We start from the raw sequence: 21,436 nt of genomic DNA, 5'->3' as shown, positions 1-21,436 counted from the left end.
CTTTTCTCAAAGAAAGTATTCTTCATACATAGGCATGAAGTATCTCTAAGTCTACCAGCATTTTATTTCTTTCATTTCTTTTTCAGAAACAAATTTCCTAACTTTTTTTGTCACCTTCCCCATACCTATCTTTATATTAAAACTATTGAATATCAAAGTACACATTGATTTAGTTTGGAAAGTCTTACTGAATTCTTTGGAGAATTTTCCTACCTCAGCCTTTGCAAAAGATGTTGACATGTGAGAGGGAATATAGCAGTCTTTGGTACATATTTATCATGAGCACTGTTATTCAATAGTCCTAATGTCCTTTGAGATGATGTTTCTTCTTTCCTTTGGAGTAGATTTATCCACTCAACTCCTTTTATCTTCTCTGTACAAGGAGAAATTGCAAGACATCTTTGCAGTAAGCTATTTTGTCTTCTGATAATTTTCATAGCAAGAATGTTAAGACTGACGTCACTAGATACGGATCTCACATTTAGAATACCAGTAGGTAATTTAAACTGTACATATGGCATAGAAACTATGAATCTTAGACTCCTCTGTCCATTTCTCTAAACTTTGCTAATATCTTTGAAGATGCAGAAGAGAAGCACACAGGATCCAGGGCTATTTTAAATCTACCAAAAATTGGTTTTCTTTGGGGGTCATTATAGTGTTTTTTATTTGTCTAAATCAGTGGTTCTCAAACTTTTGTTTTCAGTATCTTTATCCTATTAAAAATTATTGAGGATCTCTCCAAAGAGTTTTTGTTTATTTTATTTATTGACATTTATCATATTGGAAATAAAAAAACTATTTTTTAATTTGCAGACCCTCTAAAAGGGTTTCAGAGATCCCTAGGATTCTCTAGACCATACTTTGAGAACCAATGGTCTAAAGTATTCAAATTAAGATTCCAGTCTCCTGACAAAGAAACTTTTTAAGAACTTAGTGAACTTATCCTCAGATGGGAAAGATAATGGACAATACAAAAGTTAAATTAAATTGAAGAAAACTCACAAAGCATTACTTATCCTACATCAAATGCTAATAAAGATTTTAGGACTTCCTAGATATAGAGATAACTGTGGTCTATGGTATTTCAGGAAAGGCTTTTCAGCGGAGATGACATTTAGGTTAAGTTTTAAAGTATCTGGAAAGGTGACGTGGAGAATCCTGCAAGGATAACGTGAGACAACAGAGAATGGTGTGGAAATATAAGGCGTTGTTGAGATATTGGTAGGCTACTCTAAATAGATTGGTGGGTACTTATATAGGAATGATGAGGGGGAAAGATGGGGAGGTTGATTTGGGCCAAACTGTGGATGGGATGGAATGGCAGGGTAGAGATCTAGACTTTACTTTTAGGCAATAGGGAGATACTGCAGATATCTGAGCAGGGGAATGACATACTTTGAGCATTTTTTTTTTTTAAAAGAAAATCAGTCTGATGGTAGGATGAAATATGAAATGGTATAGATTAGCTTCAGGAAGTTAAATTAATAGGCTTGTTACAAAGTTTAGGTATAAGTTGATATGGTGGTTGTAGTGGGAGTGGAAAGGAAATGACAATTTGTGACATTTTTTTTCCCAGAAAATCAATGGAATTACATATAAGACCTGCACATTGATTTATTTTTGCCTCTGTCTAAAAACAAGGTTGACATCATTGATGTGTGTGAAACACGATGAACAGCAGACCTTGTGTCAGAGTGGAAAATTGGCGATCACAACCTTCTTGGAAAGACCTGCGAGAACAGTGCCCATATGGGTAGCCTTGGCTTCAATGTTTGCAAGAATGCTGTTTGCCACACTCAAAGTTGTGATTGCCTCTTGCCTTAAATGCTAAAACTACGTCAAGGCAAGAGTCTGAAAATTATTCAAGTGTCTGTGCCAGCAGAGAGCAATAGCCAATATTGAAAGGTGGCAAATGAGAATTAGGAAGACTCTGTTCAGACCTTGAAAAGATGATGAAAGAAATGTCAGCTAAAATTATTTTGCAGAGTGATTTTAGTTCCAGCCCTGGACAGAGAACGAGGCAGGATAAGACTTCCATTGGCAAATTTGGAAGAATTGTGGTTTGTTCTATTAATAGTAAACAAGAATACATGGTTACAGATGGTGGAGAAGTGCTTATGGAATAGACCCATAGAAAGATATTGATTCCTCAAGAAGGATACCAGTTCGAGATATCCTAAAAGAACTGAGGAAAACCCAAAAGGCCCTAATGAGAAAACCATTTTCATTAGCTGGTGAGCTAGAATGAGAAGATACTTAATTCAAGGGAGAAAAAGGAGTTTGTGCAGGCAATGAGAGCTTCATAAAGAACTTAATCTCAGCCACCAAGAGATCAGGGCAGAATCTGAGAAAGGTAAATGGATGAGTGTGTCTTTTTGGCAAGAAGAACCTAGATGAAAGATGAAGGAAAGTTCAAGAAGGAAGAATACAAAAAATTTTGCTAGAAACCAAGATAGGCTTCTTTCTTTCTAAAAGAAAAAACTAAACTAAATCAACTAAAAAAGAACTAAAGAGTAACTGGGAAGGAAAAAAAAAAGCTTCCAAAAGATCTTTGACTAAAGTAGAAAATAGTTGCCATGATAAAGACCAGACCAACAAGGTAAAAATAGTTTCTATAAAGAATATGACAATGATTTCTAGACTCCTTGCATTTATGTGACTGGTATGAATTAACCCTGAAGTTATCACAATGCTATTTGGATTCAAGTGGCAGAACAACCTTCTAAGTATTTTTATTTTTTCATTTATGAAAAAGTTATGCTTCTGAAAAGAATATGACCTTCATAACATTTGCAATTCTCCTAAAAATCCACAAACTTTCTACCTAAAACTTGGCTCTCCCATATTGGGTAGAATATCAGGAATATCATGAATTCCTTAAAACAATCATGTCAGGCATCGAGGGAACTCTTATTGATTGAAGTCATAAGCAGGCTTGTTTTCATGTTGATTATTTAGCTGTCAATCACAATATAGTTGGATAAAAAAGAAAATGAAAAGAATATTGACTATCCATAGTTTTTGTGAGCTATAAAGATGACTTAATGGAAATAGCAGTGATATCACAAACACCTTGCTCAAGAATAGAGTAAATCCAATGAATACTAAGATCACTGAAGAGATAAATGTTGAACTTGGAAGTGCTATCAAGCTACTTGTATTTCTGTGAAAATCAGCATTTCTAGAGGAATTCAGCAAAAGGTATCATCATCCCCAAACTATTCATTGCTATACTAGGAGCTATAATAAAAGCCTGACCAAAAAACAATACAACACAATTATGATGGGTGGTGAACACATCACACTGTTACTTTCCACAAATGATGGTGTCTTGTTCAGAAGTATAGAAAAGTTGGAGTTGTAGAAAAGAAAAACTAGTGAAGCTGCAGCGGGTACATAAGCTGTTTAGTTTAGAAGTAAACATAGATCAAATAAAGTAGATGCAAAATGAGCATTGCCCACTAAGCAAGATCTATGTGGATAGTTTGGAGATTCAAAAAAATAGTAGAATTCAGCATCCTCAAGTCATAGATACCAGTAACATCAGAACATAAGATTAAATAACCAATATTCATAGAATGCTTTAAAAGTTTCTAGGCATTTTATATACATTCTCTAACTTGAGCCTCATAATAACCTGTGAGATATATACTCTAGGTATTATCCCCATTTTGCAAGTAAAGAAACAGAATCAAAAAAGCTGTGATTTATCTGTAATTGTACCGCTAGTGAATGTCAGATTTGAGATTGGAATTGAGATATTTCTGTTTCAAAGTTCAGTATTCTATCTACTATGTAATTATATCTTTTTAAATGGCATAGATAGATTCTCCAACTATGGAGTGATCAAAGTGAATAGTGGTTAAAAAAAAAGTGAATAGTGAAAATAATTACAAACTAATAACAACCATGTGAAACTATTCTAAATATGAAAAATAAAAATTAAATATATTTATATTTATATATATAACATATGTATTATATAATAAATAAATAAAAATTAAAATAACTAAGGTTTCATCGTATACCCAGCAAATTGGCAAAGATGACAGAAGATGGAAATGGTTAACCAAAGAGGTTGTGGGAATATAAGCACAACACACACATATAAAATTAGTACAGCTTTGAATTGCTTCAACCAACTTGGAAGATATTTGGAATTATGTGAAAAAGACTGAAAAACCTTGACCCAGAGATCCCATTCCTAAGCATATACCCCCCAAAAAGTAAAAGACCAAAAGAAAAGTCCCATATACACCAAAATATTAATAATATCAATTTTTGTGATGGGAAAGACCCAGAACCAAAACTCATGCCCCAATTGATTCAGGCATTTCTCAATTTCTGGGTCATTAACAGAGGGTTTTTTTAGTTGCAACTACAAATAATTTTGCCATAAATATCTTTCAGTGACTGACTTTTTCCTTTTTCTTTTTTGCTAAAATTCTAAGATATTGTTTTATACATAGTAGATGTTCAGGAACAATCTACCAAAGAATGAAGCAATGTCTGGTACCAAATTCTCTAGTAATAGTATTGCAATAATTATAGCATTGTGGCTTTACTGCCTCCTGAGAGTGGAAATGAATAGTGGTAGGGTCTTTGGGGGTTGCAAAAACTCCTAGAATAATAGGAACAGTAGCAAACATAAAGGATTTAAGAATTAGAAGGGGGGAAGGGATGGGAGCCTGGCTTACATTATGGGTCTGAAGTCTAGGTATTTATGTTGATGTCCCTAAGCCTCAGCTTAAAGGTTAGCTGCCCTACTCATATTCATATGAAACTATTCCAAATCACTAAGAATATGAGAAACAAAAATGAAGATAACTAAGATTTCTTTAAAAAGAAAAGGTGAGAACATAGCATTTTCACTCTTTCTGTTGTTTGCTTGCATTTTATTTTCTTCATCATTTTCTTTTCTGGTTTGATTTGATTTTTCTTGTACGGCAAGATAATTGTATAAATATGTATACATACATTAGATTTAACATATATTTTTACCATGTTTAACATATATTGGACTATTTGCATATAGGGGAAGGGAGTGGAAGAAGTGGGGGGGGAACTTTTTGCAAGGGCTAATTGCAGAATTATCTATGTATATATTTTGAAAAACAAAAAGCTTTAATTAAAAAAAAAAAATAAAAGGTGAGGAAGGAGAGTGAGGGGAAAGATCTGAAGCATTTTCCCAGTTACTGGTGAAGCCAGTTTATGAAGCCCGATATTTGCTCTTCACAAATTTCAGTTCCGCAAGTTTTTTCCTTTTCCTTTTGGTGTTTGGGGATGAGTTCATGATCTATGGCTGAAATGGTCTCACACTTGTATTTGTTCTTCATAGTGGTTAGGGAATAATGCTATCCTTTTCTTGGGAAAAGTGGACAGATGGTAAGTGTCAGAGCATGGAGCTTTCAGATACTTTTATTTGACTCGAATTCTGTAACATGGTTTGCTGACTGTCAACACACTGACTCAGAGCACAGCAAATGACAGGTTAGTTATGCAGTGTGTCATCAGCGGCTCCTGTGATTCATATCAATGCCAGTAGGAGTCATTTCAGTGCAAGCTGTCAGGGAAAAGCATTAACTCTATCCGTCATTTGCTATCTTATCATGTATGCTCCGCAGAAGAGGCTGATTGAACCTGGGCGCCTGAAATGCTGCTAATTGATCTAAAAACTGCACTCCTGGCAGGCCGGGGTGCTGCCTTCCCTCTGGCATTGATAAAAGTGGCTGGTTTCAAATACTAATATTGGCAGTGCACAAACAGACAATGTGTGGGTGTCTGTCTCATGCTTCGTATAGATCTCCCTGCCATTACCCCGGTGTTTGAACTGATAAATTAGACCTTACTATTCACAGAACAGTCATTTTCCTTTCTCCAGGAGAAGCAAACAGCCCACTAGCAGTATCTGCCGCTCAGTCCATAAAAGAAATGAGACAGTCAATGTACAATCAGCCCAGAATGGGGCTAGACCTTGTCACTTGTGGATGAGCGTGTCAAAGGCAACAGCTGCTCATGTAGGTTATTCATGTTAATCAAATGATTTTTCTGTTGATCAGGCTCTGGGGTTAGGGATAGGGATAGAGAATGGGATTATTCCCTTGATGGAGTTTTCTTTTTGAGTCCTCCCAACTGAATAGAAGAAAATGGAACCATCATGGGGGGAGCAATGAGACCGTTATTGAATGTACAATTAGAGCTTTGCTTTAATAGTGATATGGAATTTTAAAAAATCTCTATCATACTATCTATACCTAAGCCTCCAGTTAGCCCACTTGGTATATGGCTCACAGTAGAATAGGGAACCTAATGCTGTATCCAATCTTGTGAAAAAGGTCCCCGCATTTAAGAAAAAAATTCAAACTTATTTGTGTTCAGCATTTTAATATTAATAATGATGGTGAATTAATATTCCTGACATTGCCCAGCTCACTGACCATTTCAGACTTTTTCATGAATATAATTACTTCTACTAATAAATCTATTTTCTTAAATGGTAATTTGTTGTTATATATTTTGAATCCTCCCTAATGTTCTGCTGGGCACATGACAATGTTCTCTTTTGTTTTGTTTTATTTTATTTTGTACTCCTTTTCTGCTTTTCTTTTATCTTAGTTTTTAAAAATAAATTTAAAAAATGATAATAGAAAAGTGATATCTACTTTCAGGGAGAGAAATAATGAACTTGGAGAACATATTAAAGCATACTTATAAAACTTTCTTTTTCTTGCTTCTTTTTTAGTGATGTAGCTAATGCTTGACTTCCCATGTAGAAGATATATCTACTTGGGACAGAGGGTTGGATTGTGTGATTTCTAACACTCCTTTTGCCAGGTTTCCCTCATCTCCATTTGGATTATTGCAATAACCTCAAAATTGGTCTCCCTGCTTCAAAAGTCTCTCTTCCCATCAATTTATCCTCCACATTACTGTCATAGATAACAGTCCAAAAGCACAAGAAAGTGACCATATCACTTTCCTAATCAAAAAGCTTCCTATTGCTTCTAGGATGAAAGAGAGTCCTCTCTTTTAAAATCTGGTTCTAGATCACCTTTCCAGACTTATTATACATGATTTCCCTTTATACATTTTATGCTCCCACCAAAGTGACCTACTTTGTGCTCCCCATATAGAACATTCCCTCTCCCATCTTTGTACCTTTGTTTGGACTCCTGTTACCTTTGCCTGAAACATACTCCTTTCTCACCAGAATTCCTAGCTTTTTTTTTAAAGCTCATTTCAAGAGCCATGTCCTACATGGGCCCTTTCTTGATTCTTCCAGCTGGCACTGCTCCCCTGCCCTTACTCTGTGTGTGTTTATATCTATACACATATGCGTACAAAAACATACAAATAGTTTATATGAAAAAGTATTATATCCACTCCTCCCCCATAAGTAGATTATAAGCTCCATGAGGGAAGGATCTATTTCTTTTTCCCTATTATCTCTAGTACTTGGTATAGTATATAGAATATAACAAGTATTTAATAAAAGGTTATTTGAAGGTAAGGGTGGGGAATATATTCCTTTTTTGCCTTAGAAAAACCTATAAATCTAAATTAAGAGAACTTGTGAAACAAATTGTCAGTAATAGGTCATAGATATAAATACTTGATTATGAGTAGTAGTCTACATGTGACTAGAGAAGCATCAGAAGGGTTTCAGTGGTCAAATACCTTCACTATCAAGGGTCATAGGGCCTATAATTCCACTTTTAAAGAATATTGGGATTGGGGACTTCTTTCTGAGATACTCTTTTAAAATTCAAATGTTACTGGGGCAATAACATTTTAAAATATTTTCCATGACAGAATAACTAACTTATCAATTCTTCTTTTCTGGATCATCATTATGTTGCACTTATTCTTTGTGAATATCCCCAGGGCTCTGTCCTGGTCCATCCTCTCTTATTCTCTATATTTTCTTAGTGAGGTCATGAATTCTCATAGTTTTAGTTAAAATTTCTATGCTAATGACATCCAAATCTGTACATTTAGCTCTAATCTCACTCCTGAGTTTCATTACTACATCTTCAACTACCTCCTGAAGTCTACTCCCAGACATTCCAGAGGCATCTCAAATCTGCTATGTACCAAATGAAACATTATCTTTACTTCAACCCTCCAATGCTATCCTGCCTCCAAAATTCCCAATTTCTATTCAGGGAACTACTATTTTTCCTGTTTCTGAAATTTGCAATCTAGGAGATATGGAGGTAAAATTGTCAAGGCAATTTTTCTTCACTCCTGATGTAACCGATGAGAAGCCAAGTTTTGACAATTTTAAAAATCTTTATATCTCTTGTATTCATTGTCTTTTCTTCACTTACATGGGCACCCCTCTATTTCACATCAGCATCCCTTCTCATCTGGACTTCTGTACTTGGCTTCCTTCTACCTTCTGTCTGTCTCTTCCAGTACATCCTCAATCTAGGTGGTAAACTGATATTCCTGAATCACAAGTCATATCATGTCAAAGTACGGATCCCTGTTACCAACAATCTTGCTCCCTATTACTGTGGGCTTGATATTTAAAACTCTTTATAATCTGAATCCAAACTATCTTTTTAGACTGAATTCACTTCCTCTTTATTTCTGTATTTTCTCTACATTTCCATTAAAATGTCCTCCTTATTTTTACCTCTATATACAAGATTCTGCCTCCATAGCTTTGTAGGAATTGTACAGGATGCCTAGAATGCCTTCTCATCTCAACTTCTTTTAAGCCTGTTTCCTGCTTCTACTCAAGGATCAGCTCAAGTGCCATCCTTATACAAAAGATCTTTCCTGATCCTCACAGTTGCTATGCTCCCCTTGAGCCTGAAATTATTCTGTAATTACTTGGTATCTTTGTTTTATTTATTTTTTTCTATGCAGATATAATTTTCTCCATGAGAATATTAGCTGCTTAAGGGCAGGGACTGTTTTGGTTTTGATCTGTGTCCCTAAAAACCTAATCATTTAATAAATACTTGTTCAAATAAATAAATAAAACCTTTTTCAATTTAATTGAACCAGATCACTTTTCTTTATGGGAGGGAGAATACTAGATACCTAAGGAAGAAGGCACTAATAGATAGGGAAGTGGTGTGGACAGAAAGAATGTTGGGTTGAAAGGAAGAAAATCTGTTTAAATCTTTTCTCTTCCAGTTTCTACCTAAAATGTTTCTGCTTTTATAGAACAAAGAAGCTAGCAGAAAAGGAAGACAGAATTGAAATGCATTTCTAGATCTTTCCTTAGCTAAGTTATTTAAACTCTCTGGGCTTCATTTCCTCATTTTTAAAATGGTAAATTTGTAAAATGTAATACAGGACTTCTAAAGTTCTAGAAGTAGCTAGATGGTTCAGCGGATAGAGCTCTGAGAAGATCTGAGTTCAAATTTGAACCCAATCACCTATTAATTGTGTAACCCTGAGTAAGTCCCTTAACCTCTTTTTTTTTTTTTTTTAATCCACTGGAGAAGAAAATGGTAATTCTTCAGTATCTTTGATAAAAAACCCCATACAGGTTCAGGAAGAGTCAGATGTGACTGAACAATAACAAATGTCCTTTCCAACTTTAAATCTTCCTACAATTATTTAAAGAAAGAGAAGGTGACAGAGCTGGTGTTAGTTAGGAGCTTAATGAATTCCAACTTTCACATTTTGATTTTTATATATACATATTATTGTGCCCAGTATCTCAAAAGTCTGAAGAGGAGGACAGAGGTCAGACTAAATCTGAGCTATGGGGGACATAGACAATGGGTCAGGTCAGCCTACTGCTATACAAAGCAATATAACACATAATCTCTGCCCTAAAAGAATTTACAGGATATGTAAAAAAGATCTGAAACAAAAAATACTCATCATTAATAGACATTTATCAAATACCTATTATGTACAAGGGACTATGTTAGACATTCACTAAATAAATGAGTCAAATAAACTGTGTTATATGCCAGAATGGGCTGTCTGAAAACAAAATAATCATACTATATACTTTTAAGTTTAATCTCTATTATTAACATTTCCCCATCATTTCCTAAAGCCTAGATAATAATATATATATATATTTTAAAAGCAATAAATCAAGTCTGGGTTTGTGGTACTTGTGCAGTTCTGAGGTAGAAACGTTCACAATGAAAATTTAACCATCAGCTTTGGAGATCAATCCTCCAACACACCCCTGGCTACAGGAGCTCAGTGGAATGTGATATCAGAGAAGCCAGGAAAAGCTTAGTCAAGGAGGTTGAATTTTGGCTGCATTTTAAAAATGGATGGGTATAGATTAGTTGAGAGAATAAGAAAGAGCATCAAAGAGTAGATAATTCTAGAGATTCAGAATGTTAAAGTAACTTTCCCTCACATCTCGCCCCATAAAGGCAATCTATTTTTGATGTCTCTTCCACCTCTTCTAATACCTAGATTTTCAAGGTTTAGTTTGAGTGCTGTGTCTGGGTCTTACAAGAAGCCTTCCTGATCCCTCACCTGCTAATTATTAGTTGGGATTTACATACACAAAAATGACAAAATTTATAGCCAGCAAAGATAAAACATTTACTTAACTGTGGACATGTCCTTTCTCTCTCCTCTACTATAAGGTTCTTGAGGGAAAAAAACCAAAAAGAGCCGTCTATGAAGGGAAGGCTCATGATAGGGAAGATCAAAACACAAACTTGGAAGAGGATATTAATGGCAAAATATCTACATGAAAAGCCTCAAAGAAAAATATGAATTAGTCTCGAGCCTGAAAAGTCCTCTTGGAAGAACTAAAAAAGGATTTTAAAAATCAAGTAAGAGAAGTAGAAGAAAAATTAGGAAAAGAAATGAGACTTTTGTAAGAGAATTATGAAAAAATATTGACTGAAGAATGAATCCAGGATGTTTAACCTAGAGAAGAAAAAATTTCAAGAAGGGGACTGGTCTCTGAATTCAAAGCATCTTTCAGATCTTTGGCATGGGGTTTAAATTTATTTTTCTTGGCTCTAAAAGGGCAAAGCAGAAACAAAAGGTGGAAGTGCTTGAAAGGCAGATTTAGGCTGGATATAAGGGAAAATTTCCTAACACAATTGTACAAAAGTGGAATAGAGTGACTCATTAAGTGGCAAGTTCCTCATCATTATGTATATTTAAGTGAAGCTTGGATGACAAATGGTGATGGTTGTTTTGGAGAGTGTTCTTGTTCAAGTATGGGTTGTTCCATGTGACTTCTGGCATCCTTTGGAATGCTAAGATTTTGCCATTCCATGACAAGGAAGAGGGAGATAGCAGGGTATTAATCATTATTTTGACTACTTTATAATTTTGCTGGGGATATGGAGGTTGGTGAGGTGTGGAAAACTATTTCTGGGTTGCCTTCTGGGCAACCTAAGTTCGTGCTAATCTAATTTCCTTTGGTTCATCCTATTGTTCATTCCAGCATTTTTGTCTAGTTTTTCTCTCCCCTTTTGGGAGGAAGAAGAGAGAAAAGAAAGGTTAGCTTCTCACTACGGTCTCTCCTTTAGAATCTTCCCTTTGTTTTTACTCAATACCAGGGAGGGGTCCCCTTAGATTGTAGCCCCCCCCCACCCAAAGGGAAAAGGTTCTTGGGCACATTCCAAGGATCAGACTTACTTGGCTGCAGCATCCTTTCTCAGCTGTTCGTGCTTCATTAGGAGATTTTTTCGGTCCTGAAATGCCTTCCTGACCTTGTACCCTTTGTAGACAGCCTGGATTTTGAAAGCAGCAATGTCTTGAATAGCTGCTATTGACAAAGCTCCGTGTTCCAACATGAATTGAATTACTTCATGGTGCTCCCCAAGCAAAGCATAATCAAGAGGTGTGTACCTAAAACAAGAAAATAATATTCAATCATAAGAACAATGTAATTCAAGCTACATTTTGGTTAATAGGTCTAAATTAGTGAGAATAATCAATCCCCTGATGTACTTGAATGTATTAAAATTCGCACTATTCCAAGTTATAATTATGCAAAATATGGTAATTGGTTCCAGCCCAATGGAAATGTGCAGTTTAAATTGGAATAATGATACCACTTCTGGAGATTCATTATTCCCAATAATAGGGATCTAGCTATCATCATCAATGGAACTCTCTGACTATCCCCGACATTCAAATTGCAAAAATTTATGCCTATGAATTCCTTGATTCTGAGTTTTTGGTTTGAATTTCTTATTACATCTAACTCAGAGTTAAAACTACACACGGTTCAGGAAAGGTAGGTAGATGGGTGGTATAGTCTGCTAACACATTTTTTTCTTGCATTTCATTTTCCCTCTAGATTTATTTTGGGGAAGAATGGAAGAGAGGAATTAAAGAAGGCAGAAAAGGCCATTCAAAGTCAGCAAAAACCATCAGAAAAATGATTCTAGAATTTTCTAATTTTTTTCTTTTTTTTATTATAGTTTTTTATTTATAAGATGAGTAATTTTTCAGCATTGACAATTGCAAAACCTCTTGTTCCAACTTTTCCCCTCCTTCCCTCCACTCCCTCCCCCAGATGGCAGGTTGACCAATATATGTTAAATATGTTAAAGTATAAGTTAAATACAATATATGTATACATGTCCATACAGTTATTTTGCTGTACATAAAGAATCAGACTCTGAAATATTGTACAATTAGCCTGTGAAGGAAATCAAAAGTGCAGGTGGGCATAAATATAGGGATTGGGAATTCAATGTAATGATTCTTAGTCATCTCCCAGAGTTCTTTCTCTGGGCGTAGCTGGTTCAGTTCATTACTGCTCTATTGGAAATGATTTGGTTCATCTTGTTGTTGAAGATGGCCAGGTCCATCAGAATTGATCATCATATAGTATTGTTGTTGAAGTGTATAATGATCTCCTGGTTCTGCTCATTTCACTCAGCATCAGTTCATGTAAGTCTCTCCAGGCCTTTCTGAAATCATCCTGTTGGTCGTTTCTTACAGAACAATCATATTCCATAATATTCATATACCATAATTTATTCAGACATTCTCCAATTGATGGGCATCCACTCAGTTTCTAGTTTCTGACCACTACAAAAAGGGCTGCCACAAACATTTGTGCACATACAGGTCCCTTTCCCTTCTTTAAGATCTCTTTGGGGTATAAGCCCAATAGTAACATTGCTAGGTCAAAGGGTATGCACAGTTTGATAACCTTTTGAACATAGTTCCAAATTGCTCTTCAGAATGGCTGGATGTATAGAATTTTCTAATGTAACAGGTGGTTCAGAGCCCCAAGTTCTGGGACTATGTGGACCACGTTCAATTGTGGGAACTTTTCAGTCTTCAAGGGAAGTCTATCTGGTCTGCTAAATCCAAACCACTACCTTGTGGTCCCCATAGAAGGGAAAAGTACTTGAGGTAAAAAGATTATCTCTCACTAGTGAGCCCTATACTGCCACAGGGACAGGAAAGTCTTCTAGCTTTACTGTAATACACCAAGGGGTGGGGATTTCCTACAAGGGAATTTTGATCGTGTAAGATTGCTACAGAGTCAACTCCATTTTTTCCATGAGAACTGCTCAGGCCACATAACTCATGGCAAAGGTAGAGGGCAAAAATAGGCTCTTCTATATTCTGACTCTGAGATAGTCTCTCTCCCCTTGGCATCTGTGACAGCACTAATCAAAGAGCTAGACTTATGGAGAGCATCAAATGTCAGACAAAAGTTATCTTCAACAAGGTGGTTTGCTTGATTTAACAAATCCCTTGCTTATTACTCTCTCTGGATCCTACCTACAATTTTCCATGTCAAGAAATGACCCCAAATATCCCACAGCTGATCTCCAGGACACCCTGTGGAAAATATGCCCCATCCTATAAAAGCTATTTGAATGATAATCTTTGTGTTTTCTCTGCTGCCAGTTCTCGTTTGGCTACTGGGATGTTCCTTTTTTTTGCCCAGATGTTCCTATGTTTTATTGACACAGGAATAGATAAAAATCCTTCTTCTTTTAATTAGACTGAGCCAATTCAAGGGTTAAAGTTTTATTTGCTGAGGAATTAATGTGGAGAGCAATAACAAAGACAGCTATTTTTTACATAGGTGTAGAGATAATCTTCAGTTAACCCCTTCCGACCTTGTCTCAAATCCCTCCTTATTTCTCCTGGGAAAGTTCTGCCTCCTATTTAACCCTTTCTTATGGGTATGAAAGAAAAATAAGGCCTCAATTGATTCTTTAGACTTTAGTTAACTCCTTGAATCTTGGATTCTCTTGGGATAAAGCATTATTTATCTCAGACTGCATTTTTCAAATCCAGGAGATTAATCCAGGAGGAAAAAACCCCCAAACATTTTGCTCTCCCTGTGATACATTTCTTCATTCTCTTCCTCTTCCTTCTTTCTATAGTACTTTAAGATTTACAAAGCACCTTACACACATGACCTTATCTGCTGTCATGACTAAAAAGCTGTAAAATATATCTTCACATAGGGAATCAGGCATTGAATCAGATCTGAGTTCAAATCCTGACTAAGACAGATTCTGGACAAGTCACTTAATCACTCTCAGCCTCAGTTTCTTTACTTGTAAATTATCTCACTGAGGTGAAAGGATCAAATGAGATATAAAATATATAAAGTACTTGATAAATTCTAAAGACTATCTAAATGTCAGTTGTTACTACTACTACTACTAATGCTGCTACTACTACTGCTACTAGTTTCAGTGCTATTACTACTCTGATACTTCTGTTACTGCTAGTGCTACTAGTATTACTGCTATTACTACTACTGCTACTGCTATTAGCATTAATGCTGCTGCTGCTGCTGGTATTACTACTATTACTACTGCTGCTACTGCTATTGCTACTAGTATTACTACTGCTGCTGCTGTTATTACTACTACTAGTATTACTGCTATTACTACTGCTGCTACTGGTACTACTATTACTATTACTGCTACTGATAATGTTACTAGTACTACTACTGCTACTGCTAATGCTACTAGTACTACTACTGCTACTGCTATTAGTATTACTACTGCTGCTACTTCTGTTACTGCTGGTACTATTCTATTACTACTGCTGTTACTACTACTACTACTACTATTACTACTGCTACTTCTACTATTATACCAGTACTACTGCTAATAGTATCACTACTGCTGCTACTGCTACTGCTATTGCTACTAATATCACTATTGCTGCCGCTGTTACTGTTGCTACTAGTATTACTATTTTTTGCTGCTACTGCTATAAATATTACTGCTGCTGCCGCTACTACTACTGCTATTACTGTTAGTACTACTACTGCTGCTACTGCTATTGCTACTAGTATCACTACTGCTGCTACTTCTGTTACTGCTAGTGCTACTAGTTTTACTGCTATTACTACTGCTGCTATAGGTACAACTACTACTATTACTACTGCTGCTACTTCTGCTGTTACTATTGCTACTAGTATTACTACTGCTGCTACTTCTGTTACTGCTGGTACTATTCTATTACTACTGCTGTTACTACTACTACTACTACTATTACTACTGCTACTTCTACTATTATACCAGTACTACTGCTAATAGTATCACTACTGCTGCTACTGCTACTGCTATTGCTACTAATATCACTATTGCTGCCGCTGTTACTGTTGCTACTAGTATTACTATTTTTTGCTGCTACTGCTATAAATATTACTGCTGCTGCCGCTACTACTACTGCTATTACTGTTAGTACTACTACTGCTGCTACTGCTATTGCTACTAGTATCACTACTGCTGCTACTTCTGTTACTGCTAGTGCTACTAGTTTTACTGCTATTACTACTGCTGCTATAGGTACAACTACTACTATTACTACTGCTGCTACTTCTGCTGTTACTATTGCTACTAGTATTACTACTGCTGCTGCTGTTACTACTACTACTACTAGGGTTATTGCTACTACCACTGCTGCTACTACTATTACTACTGGTACTACTACTTCTAGTACTGCTATTCTATTGCTGCTAATATTATTAGTGTTACTATTACTACTAGTGCTGCTGCTATTGCTATTAATATTACTGCTGCTCCTCCTCCTACTGCTGCTGTAGCTCCTATTAGTACTACTGCTGCTGTTACACTAGTATAGCTACTAGGATTACTACTAGTAGGGCTACTATTTCTATTGCTACTTGAATTACTATTACAGTAGCTGCTATTGCTATTAGCATTATTGCTACTGCTACTACTACTGTTATTTTTACTACTACTACTACTGCTATTGCTACTAGTATTACTACTTCCCATTTGTTTGTTAGTGTTGCTTACTACTAATTTCACATGAAAAATAAACTGCATTTTAAAATAATCATACAAATAAAAATGTAGAAGAAGCTAAGTGGCTTAGCAGACAGAAGAGTGAACAAGATGGGAGTTCAAGGGACAGCTAGGTGGGCAGTGGATAGAGTCCTGAAGTCAGGAGGACCTGAGTTCAAATTTGGTCTCAGACACTTAACACTTTCTAGCTGTGTGACCCTGGGCAAGTCACTTAACCCCAATTGTGAGTTCAAATCCTGCCTCAGTTATTGACTATGCAACCCTGAGCAAGTTTTTCTCTGTCTGTCTGTCTCTGTCTTTCATTCTTGTATTTTGCATTTTGAAAGGAGAAAACTGGGGTTCAAATGATTTACCCAGGATCACATAGCTGGTTGGTTAGTCTGAGGTCAGATTTGAACTTAAGTTCTCCCGACTTCAGGGCTGGTGCTCTATCCACTGTGCCACCTTGCTGCCCCTGTCACTCTCTTTCAGCCTCTTTCCTTATTTGTAAAATTGGAGAGTTTGACTCAATGGCCTCTAGCATCCCTTCTTTCTCTAAACTCTATGATCCTTTTTTCATAAGTAGTAGATAAAAGGTGAGTCTTGAAGCCAGAAAGACTTGGATTCTAATCCTGTCTCTGACACATACTAGTTGTGTCTCCCTAGGATAAATCACAACTTCTTAGTCATCCAGGTAATTCTCTAAGCCTGTAAATTATTAACATGCATAGTTAAAAGGAATTTCCACCTTAAGGAGTTATTGACACCAAAAAATCACATATCTGGACCAAACCAAAAAGCAAAACAAAATCTGAAATAAGGAACTGGATTAACTTTTTAAAATAATTTAATTTTTATGCACAATATAAATTTGGGTTCTGATGCAGTGGATAGAGCATCAGTTCTAGAGTCAGGAACACTCATCTTTCTGAATTCAAATCCAGTCTGAGCCACTTCCTAACTGTGTGATCCTGTGCAAGTCACTTAATCCTGTTTGCCTCAGTTTTCTCTTTTGTAAGATGATCTGGAGAAGGAAATGACATCTCTGCCAAGAAAACCCCAAGTCGGACATGACTGGAAAATGACTAAACAAAAAATAATGCAAATTTAATTAGCCATAGGGTTCCACATGCCATGTGTTCCAAAAGTCATAGTAGAATTTTAGGCTTTAAAGTTCAGAACAACTTGTATAACATAACCTAGTTTGTATTACTTCTGCTTATAGAGCTTAACTTGACCAAATTTTGTTTCTATCTAAAGAATAGCAATCATCTCAGTCTATGGAAAACAGAAGCAAGGAGATGAAGTTCGGGGTTTATTTTGCTACTACAGAACAAAGAAGCCCCATAGAGAAGTAAGATAGAATTGAAGTGCATTCGGCAATTGACCACACTGTGATTATTGTCATGGAGACTGTCTTCATCCCAAATTCAATTCAGCAACATTCAAGCACAGTGAATATTACCCCTGGTATCAGAGTGTGGCTGTCAGGCATTTATTGACTGAAAGCCAGAAGTAGCAGACAAAAATGAAGCCTACAAAGTCCATCAAGTGAAATGGTTAGTGTCAATGCATGAGAAGGTAAAATTAAGACCTCCTTGATGGTAACCAGGAAGGATGCAAAGCAGATAAAGACAAGAAGGGGAGACAAAATTGGACTTGCCATGTAGGGATTGGTGGATGGGATGATAAAGAGTGCCTAAACTGAAATGTCAGGAAGAATAAAAAGCAAAGCCAGAGCACTGAAAACCACACATCTTGGGATGCACATGATGGAACGTTAAATGGAGCTGGGAGGCTGCCATTTGAATTTTATAACTATAGGTTTGCAAGGGTAAGCAAGGGGATTTTTTTTCCTTCTTCTGCTTGGGAACTTTCCTTGCAATTGAGGCACACTGCCTTTTCCCAAGAGCGGGGGAACAGGGTAGTAATCTGCCTTGATTCAAGTCAGAACTGCCTGCCTTTGGAAAAATCCCTTTTCCTCTATGGGTTGGTTTCTTTATTTGTGAAATCAGATCATCACTCCCAGTTCTGAGATTCCATGACGAACTTCAGTCATTTCAGTTGCGTCTGACTCTTTTAGTATTTTCTTGGCAAAGATACTAAAGTGGTTTGCCATTTTTGTTCTCTAGCTCATTTTACAGATGAGGAAACCAAGGCAGTATTAAATTACTTGCCCAAGATTACAGATCTGAGGCCAAATCTGAGCCCAGGAAGATGAGTTTTCCTGACTTCAAGCCCAGCACTCACTGTGACACTTAACTGCCCCGGGATGTATGGTAGTATGGAAGAAACATATAAAATCTGCATTTTGTGAGTTGGGAGATAACATTTCCCTAGAAATTGTAGCATTAGAGATCAAAGAAATGTAGCATGTTGGATTTCATAAAGACAGATTTTCAGTATGATTTCATCTTGATTTGATGATTTATGAAATTATGTAAAGTCATGTCCAGTTTTTTGGATACTCTGTGGGAAAGATCATGATGGCAGAAGGAAACAGGGGTATAATCACACTTTAATAACTACAGGAAAGTGCAGAGACAAAGCAGCGGTTAGTTGATTGTTGCCTTTCATCCTTGGAGAGGACTAAAATGACATCAATGTTTAGAGTCAAGTTACAGAATATTCCACCATGGCTCATGAGACTCATATAACTCAGAATGCCCTACCATAGATTGGGCATAAATAGTCCATGTGAACATTTGGGGTGGATTTTCTAAATTTGTAATCTCACATTTCTTTTGAGCTACTTCAGAGGTAGATGATGTGAGGACAGGAGGGAATAGTGAAGGAAGTCAGGAAGTATGAGGAAGAGGACGACAGGGGAAAATATTACTCTTATAGCCATGAATTAGAGTTGGGAGTACTTGACAGTATGAACCCCATGGAGATGGAAGAATACTGGGGAGAGGAGCAGCAGTTTGAGAGCTCATTTGTATAGGATTATTTTGGGGGAGAGGAAATAGACTAACTCTAATCTGTGTCAATTTGTACCTATTTATTAACATTTTCAAATCATCTCAAAGTTGTCAGTAAGATTTTAGAGTTAACATGTCCATATCATCTCCAAATTGGTGATCTGCTGGTCTTTTCTACAGAGGTCTGGAATTTGTCTGGGATTTATAAATCTCAGGACCAAAAGGCTCTGACAGTGTCTATATGGATGGCACCCTCTGGTTCAGCACATATTACCAGAATGGAAATACTGCTTAATATATAATATAATAATATATAATTATAATATAAATGCAATATAAAATATAATACAATTTAAGTTATGCTGCTTTGATCTTTGGGATGGTTTATATATGACTTCTAGATTCCCCTTTGCAATTGTCCCTTTACATTAGTTACTTCTAAACTTTTTATACTGACTTAGAAGTATTCATGCTTGTGTGTGTGTGTTGTGTGTGTGTGTGTGTGTGTGTGTGTTGGGGGAGTGAGGTGGTCAGAGGGACCAGAACAATAATCAATTTTAACACACATCTCAAAAGAAAGCCTCTGCTGTATTAGACCTAACCCTTAGGTCCCAGCTAAACATTTTAATGATGTGTAAGACTCCAGGGAAATAGCCCATTTGGAACTGACCAGATCTTGACAACACAAAGGTTATTCCAAAGTTAAGACATTCTCCATTCCTTGTCCACATCATGTCATCCTGTCTTTTGAAATAAAGCAAGTTGCCTAGTAGCCTTATTTGATGGGTCCCTTTTGTCACCTGTTCTAAAATTGTGTAAAATCCTATATGTGTTTGTATCTCTCTCTGTTCTACAAAGTTGTAACCACCTGACAACTGTCCATCAACTGATGCTAATTAAACTTTTGATCCTCTAGCCTTGCCTCTTGATTTATTGACCTCCAGTCAAGCCTAGGTAGAAGGAATTATCTCAAGGATGATCTTAGGATCTCTGGGCTGAGGAATTCCCCATCAGTAGCTAAGACCTGAATCACAATCAGACATTTTTCACCATGTCCTTGTTTTAATCAACAATATAATTGACATTCAGACAGTTTACAAAAGCAAACAATGAGTTGTTAATTATCTTGCAGAACAGGAAAGAAGCACCTGGGTTCAGGTTGCTACCTTAACTCCATCCCTTCTCTGACACTAAGTGTGTGACCACAGGCAAGTTATTTAACATTTTTAAGCATCAGTTTCTTCATATGTAAAATGGGATCATAATCATAATTACCTACTTTGTATGGTTGTTGGACAGAAAAACTTTGACGATAACTCTTGTCTTTTTATAAATGTTAAACTATTTGTATTGTTCTAGTTTTATGCCTGGTTCATTCCCTTTTCCTTCTTTATTGTCTTCAAAGAGAAAAAAGCCCTATCCTTTTCTCGTTTACTTGTTCAGTCTGAGATTCCTGAGCATCATTAGACCAAGCGAATTTCACTTACGGTCAAAACTCCTCTAGAAGAGTAAACAAACTAAGTCAAGAGACTTAGGTTCTCAGCTACTCCCAGAGAAAGAACTCTGGGAGATGACTAAAAACCATTACATTGAATTCCCAATCCCTATATTTTTGCCCACCTGCATTTTTGATTTCCTTCACAAGCTAATTGTACAATATTTCAGTCTGATTCTTTTTGTACAGCAAAATAATAGTTTGGTCATGTATACTTATTGTATCTAATTTATATTTTAATATATTTAACATCTACTGGTCATCCTGCCATCTGGGGGAGGGGGTGGGGGTAAGAGGGGAAAAATTGGAACAAGAGGTTTGGCAATTGTTAATGCTGTAAAGTTACCCGTACATATAACCTGTAAATAAAAGGTTATCAAATTAAAAAAAAAAGAGAGACTTAGGTTCTATAACTTATTAGTGGTGTGATCTCAGGAAAACCTTCTCACCTCTGAGTTTTAGTTTCCTCATCTGTACGATGAGGATACTTACAGCTTGTACTTCCTGCCTCACAGAAATCTTGGAAGGAAATTGCTATATAATTGTCAATTATTATTTTACAGTGGCCTTAATTGTCCAAATGAGATGCGTGTGTGTTCTATACAGGCAACCTGGTGCATTGATGGATTTTTCATTTGCTGTTTCAAATAATTGCTGTGTGTTGGACCTTCTAGACTCTCTCCTTCCCTAATAAATGACTATTATTATTATTTTTCTAATCACTGCGGGGTATAGAATCACTTGCTTATACCAAGGAAGAATATGTAGGTGATCTCCATGCAACTAAATCAATCCCATGCATTTTATTT

At 36.3% G+C, this 21,436-nt stretch overlaps 1 protein-coding gene across 5 annotated transcripts in view; it reads right to left on the bottom strand.

Annotated features, from left to right (window-relative positions):
- Positions 1–21,436, bottom strand: part of INVS (inversin) — a 218,573-nt gene that overhangs the window by 26,701 nt on the left and 170,436 nt on the right. For all 5 annotated transcript variants that reach the window (XM_031945539.1, XM_031945541.1, XM_031945540.1 and 2 more), the window contains one exon: positions 11,599–11,811. In XM_031945539.1, coding sequence (XP_031801399.1) covers positions 11,599–11,811 — 213 coding nt within the window. The remainder of the gene's footprint in view (positions 1–11,598; positions 11,812–21,436) is intronic.

Source organism: Sarcophilus harrisii, chromosome 1, assembly GCF_902635505.1.
Source record: "Sarcophilus harrisii chromosome 1, mSarHar1.11, whole genome shotgun sequence".
Lineage (NCBI taxonomy): Eukaryota > Metazoa > Chordata > Mammalia > Dasyuromorphia > Dasyuridae > Sarcophilus > Sarcophilus harrisii.
Note: the sequence above shows the minus strand (reverse complement) of the source record. Positions and strands in the feature narration are given on the sequence as shown.